Source organism: Ascidia mentula, chromosome 3, assembly GCF_947561715.1.
Source record: "Ascidia mentula chromosome 3, kaAscMent1.1, whole genome shotgun sequence".
In the NCBI taxonomy this organism is placed as follows: Eukaryota; Metazoa; Chordata; class Ascidiacea; order Phlebobranchia; family Ascidiidae; genus Ascidia; species Ascidia mentula.
Window position 1 is genome coordinate 15,220,050 of NC_138568.1, and position 13,794 is coordinate 15,233,843.

The following is a 13,794-nucleotide window of genomic DNA, read 5'->3' on the forward strand; positions in this document are numbered from 1 at the left end:
GTTGTTGTTGATGTTGTTGTTGCTGTTGTTGTTGTAGTTGTTGAACAGTTGACATGTACTCCTTCATCAACACTAAAAAGTAGTTGAATTGGTTTCAAAATTATTATTAATTGGACTTGAAAATGAGCCTGGGGGTGCTTTGTCCTTTCGTAAAAATTATTGTGCAATGGAAAGGTGGATTGCAATTACCAGGTCTACAATTATAATACTCGTCAATATTTCGACCACGATGAATCTCCTGAACTTTGCAAACATCGGAAACACTGCGACACAAAAGACGGACTTTTAAACATACCTCAATCAAAACTTTGTGACGGTTTTATCGATTGCAAGGACGAGAGAGACGAATATCCAAAAAAAAAACTGCTCAAAAAGATTCTACTGTCCAGCATTGAATGGAGCCAAAGTAAAAATACACGTTGTTAAAAGTCGTCTGTACTTTTCAAATATTCTAACTGTTTGAGAAATAATTTTCATTTAACGACACTTAAATTTTAGGTACATTTAAATCTGTATTAAATTAGTCAAACCTGTATTTGTCTGTTAATTCATAGCATTTCATTTCGCGCTCATAATTACCTATGAAATGAAAAAGTATATGTATACAGAAGAATGTGTTTACCGGTGCTTTTTCCAATTAAGAGTTTTTGTTTAATTTTTCGTAACACTCTGAAAATATATGTGTTTAAAATTAAATATTAGATCTCTGTCAACAAATCGGACGTTTGTGATTTCAAAATCAACTGCGATGATCAAAGAGATGAAATTAACTGCACAAATGATGGAAGGTTTTATTGCGAAAACAAAGATCCACTATAAGTCAAAAAAGATAAGGTAAGTCCAGATACATGATAGACAATGTGTTGCGCCAATCACGTCAGCAGCTTAAAAAAAATTTTGTAATTCGTACTCATATTTATAAACAAAAATTTGTATCGTGAAGAATTTTTGCATTGTGTCGCCGTTAGATTCTCGTGTATTGGAAACTGCTAAGTATGCCATCACATTGTCTTTTCTTGCAAACTACAAAGTGCATTTACTCTCAACAGAAATTTAATGGAGTCGGCGACTGCTCTGACTGGTCAGACGAGTGCCCTACAAACACAAAAATGTCTGACGAAAACATATTTTCATCACGATACGAGTTGATTGCAAATCCACTTCTACGAGCCATAGTGTGGATAATGGGGATGCTTGCTATTTTTGGAAACATGGTAATTTCAAATAATTTAAGTTAGATATTAGTTATGTTTGAGTTCGTTCATGGCTATTTTATTTGTTTAAAGGTTGTCATAGTAATAGAAAGCAAAAGTTTGGTAACCACAAAACCACAAACAACAGCATTTCGCGCAAACCATCTGCTCGTTTTAAATCTATCGGTTTCCGATCTACTCATGGGAGTTTATCTGATCATGCTGGGGGCCGCTGGTGTCAGATACTCCGGAAATTATTGTGCCAATGACCTTATTTGGAGATCAAGCGGAACTTGCACCACAATGGGGGTATTGGTCTTGCTTTCAAGCGAAACATCGGTGTTCATTATGGTTCTTTTGACCATATTCCGACTGTATGCCGTGAAAAACGTGAGTAAATTGAGTATTCAAGAGTACTAGAAAGAATGAAATTTGAACTCACGACTATGGATTTTTTAAACTGTGCCAAACAAGCTCGTCCGGGACATCGGTAAAAACTTTCGTCCAGGCAAGTCAATGTAAGTTCAGTCAGTCCGGGTAAGTAAACGAAAAGTCATGCTGGTCGCATTTTATTGCTTTTCGCACCAATAACTTAATGTGTTATTTCTATTGCAGCCTTTTGTTGCATCCGGTAAACCCAAATTGAAAACGGTTATACTAACCATTTTGCTATCCTGGGTGTTATCGTTTGCAATTGCTTTCATTCCTCTATTAACACAATTTCAACATTTGTTCGAAACCAAAGCATGGATGAATGAAAATCCGTTTTTCGACAATGTCGCAGTCGATTTTTCTAGTAAGATATTATAATACACTATAGTGTTCATGTTTAAACAGTTTAAGTGCATTTGCGACTTGTATACAGGCATGATCAAATTCATGAATCAATTTGTAAATTTCCAACGCAACTTTACTGGCAACCAAGTACAGAAGAGTGCCCTCTTGCGTGTAAAAAATGCTAATTCCTGGATGGATTTCATGGATATTCTTGAGGATTACGATTACAGTGATAATTTTAAGATTTCTGGATACTTGGGGTTAGTTTTCAGCAGTAAAATTTTACCATTTACTTTCTAACTGCAAGATTACTTTGTGCAGATATTACAGTAGTAGCAGTGTTTGCATCAGCAAACTTTACGTATCATCCCAAGACAAGTCATGGGGATATTCAATCGCCATCATTACTCTCAACTTCCTGGCTTTCATGTTTGTGGCGGTTACGTATTCTTGGATTTACATGAAGTCAATTGCCAGTGCTAGGCAAGTGAACGAAAGATCTAAAGATGGAAGGGCGGCAACGCAAAGCAAAGGCAAGAACATTTCTATTTTCATACGTATTTTTTCATTTACTTTGTTGTTATGTTAGACATGCAAAAGAAAATTCTTCGTTTGATATTTACCGATTTTCTGTGCTGGGTTCCAATATCTGTCATGGCATTTGTGAACTTTGGTGGGATCTCTCTACCTCGAGAAATGTACGCTGTGTCAGCAATCATTCTGCTCCCCATCAACAGCTCTCTTAATCCCCTCATTTACTCCAATGCCCCTAAACTGTTCTACGATAGAGTCAGGGATGGCTTTCGTAAATATTACAGACCACCGTCACCGAAAGAAATAAAGACAAGTGTGGTTTTGGAAGAGAAAACGTTTTTTGTGGTCGAAACAGAAACTGTTTTGTAAATAATTTAAAAAAAAAACGTTCAACGAATAATCATGTTAAAAAATAAACTGCGCTTTATTAAAATATCCTAGAAAATTACGTGTTTACATGACAAGTTACATTGTTTTGTGACGTCATAGTTTGATTGTGATGTGTGAAATACTGTACAGTGATAACGGAATCATTATTAAAAAAGTAGACTGTCAACAGCTTTTTTTCTGCAAAGCCAATTTTAAAATCGTGCCAATTAAACTAACCTGACAGCGTAGCCCAAGAGAAATAGTAGGGTCAGACGCGACATCTTGGGGCTCGTCCGGGAACACTTATGTTTTTGGCGTTGGATTATCGAACTGGAATTAAAACGTCTGACGCGGGAAGAAGAACAACGTCGAATAGAGGCTGAACTGGAATAAAAATGACATGAATTGCAACTTGCCCAAACCAGAAACGGTGGTCTGGACGTTGCTGCAAGTCGTACGAAAACACCAAAGTTGCCTTCGTTTGTTCAGTGACGATCCAGGAAGTGTAGAGTTCATTATGCATCGAATTGAGTTGACTGACGACCAACCTGAGCGCTCTACGGCTTATCCCGTGCCTTACCATATGCGACAGGAGCTCGAACACGACATTGAGGAAATGATGCGACTGGGCATGGTTTCGGTGTTCGCGTTCTACTTATGCTTCGTCGGTGGTCATCGTGAAGAAAAGGGATGGGACCAACAGAATTTGTATCGATTATCGCAAGTTAAACAAGCTGTCGATATTTGATCCAGAGCCGATGACCAGGGCGGAAGAGATTTTTTCAGAAGCTTTCTAGGAGTAAATATTTTACGAGGATTGACTTTTCCAAAGGATACTGACAGGTGCCAGTAGCAGCCGAAAACGTCCCCAAAACGGCGTTTGTCACCAGCGGAGGTACGTACGAGTTTCTTAAAATGCTATTCGGTATGGTAAATTTGGGGGCAATGTTCATGAGAGCAATGCGGATGTTGCTTCGGGGCCTTGACCACGTTGATTGTTACATCGATGATATACTGCTACACACGGAAACGTGGGAGGATCACCTTGTCTCGCTAAAAGCACTTTTCGACCGCTTAAAACAAAAAGGTATCGCCATTAAGCCGTGAAAAAGTGCAGTGGGGACTCATACTGTCGAGTTTTTGGGTCACAGTGTGTGTGATGACAGTCTTGGATTGAACTACCGAAATGTTGAGAAAATCAAAAAGGTAAAACGACCAGGGACGAAGAAGGATGTTCGCTCATTTATTGGTCTTACAGGTTACTCACAGAGATTTTATTTCCAACTACGCGGCCATTGCGTCACCGTTAACGCACTTAACGAAGAAAGGGGCAGCCCAATGAAGTTTACTGGGGTGATGCACATCACAGTAACGTGCATTGGGCACCTTAAAGTGCATGTTGACAAGTCAGCCGATATTGCGCTTGCCTGATGTTCACAGAGAGTTCGTTCTGCGAACTGATGCGTCCCAAACCGGAATCGGGTATGTTCTACTGCAACAGCATGACGGAAGACTCTACCCCGTGAACTATACGCAAGTAGGAAGTTGTCTCCCGCGGAGGCGGACTATTCGACTATTGAGAAGGAGTGCCTTGCAATCATATGGGCAGTTAAAAGGTACAGGATTTACCTTTGCGGTTGCGTTCGTGTTGCAAACGGATCACCATTCCTTTTAGTACCTATCCTCGGCAAAATATGACAATGACCCTGTGATGCGTTGGGCGATGTATTTGCAAAGTTATTGCATTCGCCTTGAGTATATTAAGGGTTCGGAGAATATTGGTACCGATTTTCTGAGTAGGTCGTAACAACAACGTTGGTAAAGAATTGTACGGCTTTTGTGCATAAATCGCTGTGTGGCTTTTCTTTGCGTTTCGTAATTTGTTTTGTGCTGGTTTTCGAGAAAACGATGTTTTCTCTTAGATAGGGGGTGATGTCACAAATTACGTGTGGTTACATGTCAAGTTTCCTTACATTGTGACGTCATTGTTTGATTGTGATGTGTGAATTACTGTACAGTGATAACGGAATCATTTTTAAAAAAGTAAGCAGATTGTCCACAGCTTCTTTTCTGCAGCAGTAAAGCCAGTTTTAAAAACGCACCAATTAAACTTTCCCGACAGCGCCGCCCTAGAAAAACAGTCTAGGGTCAGACGCGAAATATAGGAACCATACTGTCAATGTATTTTACTTGTAGCTTGTATTCTGTTCTATACGCTGGATAGAAACTGAACACAAAGTGTTTTTTTTTTTTGACCCCCTACTTAAAGATAGGTCGCTGGCATTTTGTGCATTTGCGCATTTGTGTATCCGTACCACAATATACCTCGTTAAGCATGATTTTCCATATCTCGCCCTGATTAGGGGAATAATGTCGGGGCGACTCCGTATTGTGATGCGTCTTCTGTGGAGTACAATCTGTAATTTTGTGATGTTTTCATCCACGTACATTTTCTCAGTTGCAAGTTTATAATTGCTATTTACTTTTCGTTGAACCTGCGGGAAAAAATAATGTCAGAATGCAGAATCAAAACTGTTGTTTTTTTATTGCGATTTATTTTTCGATAAAACAAACCTACATTTTTGCACTCGAACAATGAAAGCACAAACGACTTTTTAAGAACGTGTATTTTCACTCTGGCTCATTTTAATGCTGTATAGTAAAATCTTCTTTTCTTTGCGCAGTGTTTTTTTGTTCTTGACACTTGACACGTAGTTACTTGCTCTGGGACATTCCAGAAAGATAGTTTGAGGTTAATTTGAAATGGTATTGGTATTCAAGAGCATGCTAGCATTGATTTTGAGCCTACGTGTGACTAACAGAAAAGCAAAATACGACACTCTAGTTCTGTCGTTGGCGAGGAATTGAAAGAAACTGAGTTGTAAGGTTTCGATGACGAAGGGCAATTTTTTACTGCATGAAAGTTATACATCTACAGCTAATACAAGTTTTTCTGTAGGTTGGTATAGACACCCTTGTGGTTGTTTTCGCGATATTTCGCGTTTCTGCGACGTTTCCTTCATGCTTACGTACAATTCTACATGTAACGTGCTTTTTCTGCGGATCGGCGGCGCTACACGCTACACAGCAGTTTTTTGGCCTTTAGCCGAAACGCGTCCCATCCAATCTTCTAGGTAGCCGAGCCCGCGAAACACAACAGACACTTGTATTCGATACAGGAACGACCAGCACAACAACGCGCCAGAATGGAACGGTTTCTAGTTAAAGAAACACAATTGTACATTCAATATATAGACAAATTCACACGATGGCAAATTCAATCGCACTTACCGAACTGTTTTGCGACCGATCTTATTCCGTAAATTATCAGTAGTGACAACACATCTTTCAGTTGCATTAGTAATCCAGTAAACTTTTCAATTGTTGCAAAGCAGTCAACAAACTATTTCGCGTTTTGCAACTAAAACCTTATTCAAATAGAATCAGTATTATTATATGTACCACAATAACTGGCAACACAACTAGCAATGAAAAACATAACCATGCGGTCTGCACGCGCATGTCTACTGCGCAGCCTTTGTCACATAATAACGAGAGTTGTGCCAAACATAGAAAACATAACGTGAAAGAATTAAAAAAATTGGGTTTGGGAATCTACACTACATTTTGTGACTTGTTTACCGCCAACGGCGCTAAAGCGCGTTAAATTCTAAATTTTTAAAACTCCAGCCGCTAAAATTTTTTCGTATGTTGGAGTACACATCCTTGTGGTTGGTAGTACCTAATTTGAAGCTTCCCAAAGGTAAAGAAGCTAAGTAAGCTATACTTTTTAATTTGTTCTGGTAAGTGATTCCAAACAATAACTGAGAAATAATTCAATGATTTTTGACAGGTGGTTGTTCGCACACTGGGGAGGTGGAGAACTGTTAGAGGCCACGAATCCAAAGCTGTTTCGTCCGAGTTCATAATCATGTGGTTGTAAATTTATTTTTGACAAAATTCGCCATTCTGGCATAAGCGAATAATCATCTGCAACAATTGAATTAATTCCAGCAAATTTCACTAATATCTCGTGTGCGCCGCACGTGAATATATGTAAAACACGTCAGGCAGGATGCAACTAAACAATATTCTTACTCACATGGCTTTAAAACAATGTAATTCACTCAGCTGCTGCTAGGCCTAATGGATAACGCGTCTGACTTCGAAATCGAAGATTGAGGGTTAGAGTCCCTCCGTGGTCTTACTTTTTTTCTAATTTACAAAATTAAATGTAGTTATGTTGAATGTTTAAGTCAATGCAAATCTGAAGCCATTGGTTACATTCCAAAAATTAGTTTGGATTGAAGGATATCGCTTTGATCCTAGCCTACTCCTTGCCCAATTAAATCGATGACGCGGAAAAACAATGTAATTGGAGATCCATAGGAAGCACGAAACTGAATACGTTTTCAACTGTATTGTTGTAGTTTGTTACACAACATAAACGGAACGAAACAGCAGTGCACAGTAACATAGGTTGCAATAGAATGCCCTTGACGGCACAGAGGAACACTTATATATGAGGTGGTCACGTGACACCACCACGTTGTGCAATCCTTCAGGCGAAACACATTACATCCCCCTTTCCTCAAAATGCGAATTCGGAATCGGAATTACAAGTCCAGACGAACGGGTGGTTTTACCAACCGACCGGAACGCGTACGTAGTTCACATTGTTCTGGAATCGGCCGTATGTGTCGACGGTTACGTCGCAATGACCGGTTTGGGGTATCGACGATGTAAGAGCGTGGTAGTGACGTTTGAGAACGTACAATGCCTTCCTCTCCACCGATCCAAGCGTACGTTTCCGGGGAAAGTTCAGGTAGAGACCGTACCCGATGTTGCTTGTCGTAATTTTGCTTTTGATTTTTCTTGATTTCGAGATCTTTAGCTCTGAAACTCGATAAATAAGACCAGTTAGGGACAAGAGACGACGTCCAACACGGAATTGTCGTCTTCAACCGTCTTCCCATCAACAACTCCGCTGGGCTGTATCCGGAAGCCAGCTTTGTAGCACGGTAAGAAAGTAACACCAAATAAGGGTCTTCGGCTTTGCTCAGAAGACTTTTTACCGTCTTTACAGCCCTTTCCGCTTCTCCATCGCTTTGTGGATACCGTGGGCTGCTAGTCTGGTGAATGAAGCCATATTCGTTGGCGAAACACTGAAAAAGATAGGAATTGTATTGTGGGCCGTTATCCGACATCACTATGTCTGGAGCGAGTAGGGACATCTCAATGAACCTCGAGAAGTAATCTACGACCAATAGATACTGTAACGGACAGAACTGAGTATGATTTCTGTGGGTGCACTCATGCGCGGAAACTTATTTTGTGTTTGGGTTGTGCGCGTGCTTGTTACACTTGTAATGTTGAGTTAGTGTATCCATTGCAATCTAGTTATTTGTACGTTATTTTAATGCCTTCTTGGCTGTGATCAGTTGCATTTCTATTTGAATAAGGTGGAGCCGTGTAGGCATTTAGTTTTAAATCGTGTTTATTCTAGTTTTATTTATCTGTTTGCTGTGAAACTGCAAATTGGAATAAAAGGTTGAGAATTGCACGCATATAAAAAAGTACACGGCAATTAAGGATCTGTATCCTACATTGAATTTAAAACTAAAGTCAAAACTGCATTGTTTTGAGTTACGTCTGTGATCTGTTCACATTGTGACGTAATACGCAACGTGCATAGTTGATTGGAATGGATGAAGCAGGCGAGGAGCCCAATGTTTCTAAGGAACTGTTTAAAATACTGGACGTTGTGCGCTCGGGAAATGGTTCTGTAGAGAGATCAAACGCTTCAACAAACTGTGGTTCCTTTGGAAAAAGTTTGCGTTCCAACAGCTCGCGTGCACGTAGACTTGTTGATGAAAAATCACTGGCACTAAAGTATGCTCAGGAACAAGTTGCCATTGAGGAAGAAAAACTGCTTGTTGAAGCTGAACAACGTCGTTTAACGTTGGATGATGAACAACGTCGTTTAACGTTGAGAGATGAACAACGTCGTTTAACTATGGAATCTGAGCGTCGACGTATAGAACTTGAAGGTAAAATAAAGAGCTTTGAATTGAAAAAGCAAATGGCTAAAGCCAGGGAAGAGGTGGCACAGGCCACACTGGCTGCTGAACATGTCAGTGAGAGTTGCTCTTCATCAGAATCTTTGTCTGATATTGCGTTAGATGGTACATCAGCAAAAAGGTTGCCAACGAATCGTTTGACGTGCTTGACTAAGGCTTTCGATGAGTGGCGTGGCGGAAAAGTTCCGGTTCATGATGTTTCGCCAACATCACCTTTTCTAGTAGGAAGACCACATGTTAATGCAGCATCTATAAATGTTCGTGCTGATCACGAATCACCGCTTGTTGCATCAAACTCGTTGGGTCCACTGTTAGAATTGGACGAGGCGCATAAAGATTTGCCGCCGTCTCGGAGGAAAACTGGTATTTTGCCTCCAACCGATACTGATATTCCAGGCAAAGGGAGAAACGCTGACGTGGAATATGGGACTCTTGATCAAAGCTCTATGAACCAACCTCTTGGACCTGCAGTATCAGGTACTAGACCGACTTCAGATATGGTGTTTTTTGCTGAAATGATCAAACAAAGTTTTAATTTGCCACGCTTGACCATAGAGAAGTTTGATGGTGACCCGTACAACTATCACAAATTCCTGAATGACTTTGATCGTCAGATCAATCAAACGAACCTAAGTAACTCTGAAAAAGTTAGTTACCTTTGTGAATTTTGCACTGGACGTGCAAAGTCTAACATTGTGGAATGCAAAAGTTTGCCATCTGATATGGGCTATTCTGAAGCATTGAAAATACTTCACCATCGTCATGGACGAATTGAATTGGTGGTTCGTGCACATATGGACAAACTGATTGGAAGGAACCAGCTGCGAGAAAATGACTTTCTAGGTTTGCAAATGTATCGTGCGCAGGCAGCCGAAAGTTACAAATTGTTTGGAAGATGGAGTTGCCGCTACACGCTGGACTTGACACAGAATTTGGAGGCTGTGGCTCAGAGAATGCCACCGGATTATATTGCACAGTTCATTACAAAGTGTTCGAAACTTAGACTCAAAGGAATATCTCCAACGTTCCAGACTTTGCTTAATTTCTTGGAAGTTAAGTATGAAGACATTCTGTCGCCGATGTTGAAATACCTTGTGCGGGACACTCAAAAGACAAAGGTTAGGAACCAGTTTGGTAAACAATCTCGAAGTGTGTTTAATACGGTTGTAGCGAACAAGGAGTCTGGTGGACATCATTGTAAAGGGTTGGTGGAATGTCGAGATTGTGGTGGACGACATAGCTTAAAGGATTGCAAGTCATTTATAGGACGGTCCCTCAAGGAGAAATACCAGTTGGCCCGTCGTTGCAGACTGTGCTTTAAGTGCCTTGGGGCTGGACACTATTTGATGCATTGATGCATGTCCATCTGAAGAGACATGCCAAGTAAAAGGTTGTGGCAAGTCGCATCATACACTGCTACATTGGAGAAAGATTAACAATGCATTGGGACAGTCACGAAAGGGGCGAAGCTCAAGTTCCGCCATTGACCCAGATACGGTAAATGGGGTCGGTGTTGTTGCAACGTCTACTGCTCGATCATTTAATGTGCGATTGAAAGTTGTGCCCGTCAAGGTACGTACTGTTACGTCGGATAAATGTGTACTTACATATGCATTTTTGGATAATGGTGCTAATACGACCCTGTGCTCTTCTCGTCTAATGGATAAGCTTGGGCTTAGTGGCAGATTGAATCCTTTGTCTATTGAAACTATAGCGGGGACGCATAAGATTGATAGTTGTTGTGTGACTCTTTCTGTTCATGGTGTGGGACAACACGCTGATGTCGTCTATGACCTAACTGATGTTAGGGTTGTTACGAAATTACCCAGCTTGGCTGGGAGCATTCCTGTTGGCGAAGACAGTTTAAGATACCCACATATTAGCCATTTGGACTTACCTGTGGTTCGAGATGGTGGGGTTGATTTATTGCTTGCAGCTGACCTGCCTGAAGTTCATGAATATACAGAGATTATCCGTGGAGGTCATGGAGAACCTGATGCATTACATACACCACTGGAATGGTGTCTGTTTGGTACAGAACGCACCAGGGGAAAGCCTCAAGCATCAGTCAATTTTGTACAGACTAGCTGTGATCAGTGTGGTCAACTTGATGAAATATTTGGACGAGACTTCATGGATCAGGGAGGTCATAAGCCCACATACTCATTGGAGGACAAGCGGGCTCTTGCTATGATGGAAAGCACGGCCACTTTGACGGATGGACATTACCAAACGAGCCTGCCCTGGAAGTCTGATAACCTAAAGCTGCCGTACAAAAGAAATATGGCAGAGAGGAGACTAAAGAACCTTATGCGTCGCTTACAGAATGACGAGAAGCTTTGTGAGCAATATAAGAAGAAGATTGCCGATTACATTGAAAACGGATTTGCTTGTCGGATTACGGATGAATGTCTGAAGCGTTCTGATAAAACGTGGTATATTCCTAATCATGCCACTGGGAAGAAGTTTCGCATTGTATTTGACTGTGCAGCAACGTTCCAAGGAACATCTCTTAATGACAATCTGTTTCACGGCCCTCTTATTGGTGTGGTTTTACGCTTTCGCCAAGACCCTGTGGCAATTATAGCGGATATTAAAGCCATGTTTCATCAGGTTAGAGTCCTGCCTGTTGATTGTGACTCTTTGCGGTTTCTTTGGTGGCCTGCGGGTGATTTCACAAAGCCACCAGTTGATTATCAAATGATGGTCCACCTGTTTGGAGCAACAAGTTCTCCCAGCTGTGCAAGTTTTGCATTGAAAAAGACCGTGTCGGATAACAGCATCTTGTTGGTGAAGATGCTGCAAAGACTGTTTCAAAAAATTTTTATGTGGATGATTGGCTGGTGTCAGTCGCTTCTACGAAGCAAGCATTTACCTTGGTAAGGGACGTTACCACAATATTGGATATGGGGGGCTTTCATTTGACTAAATTTGTAAGCAATTCTTCAGAGGTTCTTGAGTCACTTCCTGGCTCAAACCACAATATTTCCTTCCTTGATTTAGACTTTGAACACCAGTTAGTTGGTCGTACACTGGGTGTCAGATGGGACATACTTAAGGATTCTTTTGGGTTTAGAGTAAACATATTACCCAAGCCATATACCCGTAGGGGGGTTTTGTGAATGATGAGTCAAGTGTACGACCCCTTAGGTTTCATTCAGCCTTTTCTTCTGCCCATGCGGTGCCTTCTACAGGGTCTTTGTAACTTAAGTTTAGGATGGGATGACCCCCTTCCTTCAGATGCATTAGTGCACTGGGAAGAGTGGCTTAGATAATTGCCTCTGTTGGAGCATCTGCACATTCCTCGTTGTTTAAGGCCACATTTAGGGTTTACTTCTGTACAATTACATTGCTTTGGGGATGCTAGTAATTTAGGATATGGTGCAGTGTGCTACCTTCGATTTGTTGACTCGGTTGGTCATGTCAGTATTTCATTAGTTTGCGGCAAAAGCCGAGTCACTCCCTTAAAGCCCGTTACCGTTCCACGGCTTGAGTTTGTAGCCGCTGTTATTACAGCGAAGCTCGGTGCTATGGTGGTGCACGAGTTGGATTACGTCATCGACAACGTGATGTTTTGGACCGACTCGTTGACTATGTTGCACTATATCCACAACACTTCAACAAGATTTCAGACATTTGTCGCCATCCGTCTTGCTGTGATTCATGAGTTGTCGAAGCCTTCACAGTGGCATCACGTTGGTACCAAAGATAACCCGGCGGTTATTGCTTCGCGTGGTGTAATGCCGAAGAAATACAGTAATGTATGGACGTGGTTTGAAGGACCGGAGTTCTTGCAGTAGGAGGCGAAATTTTGGCCAAGCCGGCCGAATTTGGAAATTGGTTTATTCCAGGACGATTTGGAGATAAAGAGGCAGCGGCGTGTGTATGTCACGATTGCGTCTCCCGATGTGCTTCATCTTTTGCTGCTTCGCTATTCATGTTTCAAAAGGCTACAGAGGGCGGTCGCGTGGTTGCTGCGTTTTAAACGGTGGATAATTTGGAAATTCTCTCGCCGAGAGGATAGAAGACCAACATTTGAAGTTGAGGGACTTACAACCCACGAGATAACAAATGCGACCCTGAGCATTGTTCGACTTGTGCAACGTGAGTCATTTCCGGAGGATGTAAGATGTTTATCGAACTATGAGAGTTTTGCAGCTTTACACCATACTACTACACCCAATTACAAATCTAATTTGTGTCCTCTCAACCCGTGTCGCATTAAGGATGGACTGCCACATTAGAGAAGGACATTGTGGGGTGCTACATGTTCTTGCTTCTCTAAGACTCAAGTACTGGACAATTAAAGGACATTCCGCGGTGAGAAGTGTTTTGCGGAAATGCCTTTTGTGCAAATTAAGGAGCGCTAAACCCGGGACGCAGATATTGGGGCAGGTGCCTCTGGAGCGATTTACAATTGGAAAACCTCCGTTTTTAAGTACTGATGTAGATTATATGGGGCCCCTCTTTGTGAAGCTTGGAAGAAGTCAAGTTAAACGCTACGTTTGTGTTTTTACGTGTTTATGCACAAGGGCAGTGCATTTGGATGTGTCTCCGTTACTGGATACGTCGGCGTTTATTAACGCATATTGTCGTTTCACTTGTCGCCGTGGTGTCCCGACTGATATGTTTAGCGACAACGGAACAAATTTTGTTGGCGCAGAGCAGGAGCTTCGGGAAAGAATCAGTCAATGGAATCAACATCATGTCCATTCAAGTTTGCTGCAAGTTGGGACGAATTGGCATTTTAACCCACCAGCGGCCAGCCATCAGGGAGGAATATGGGAGAGAATCATCCGGTCAGTTCGACGGATTCTGTGCGCTTTGCTTCGGAGCACTTC

General features: G+C 41.5%; 1 protein-coding gene across 1 annotated transcript in view; it reads left to right on the forward strand.

Annotated features, from left to right (window-relative positions):
• The window catches only part of LOC145895726 (uncharacterized), a 54,722-nt gene that overhangs the window by 5,243 nt on the left and 35,685 nt on the right, over positions 1–13,794 (forward strand). Inside the window, exon 7 of the mRNA XM_082984511.1 lies at positions 11,968–11,973. Within this exon, the coding sequence (XP_082840637.1) occupies positions 11,968–11,973 (6 nt within the window). The remainder of the gene's footprint in view (positions 1–11,967; positions 11,974–13,794) is intronic.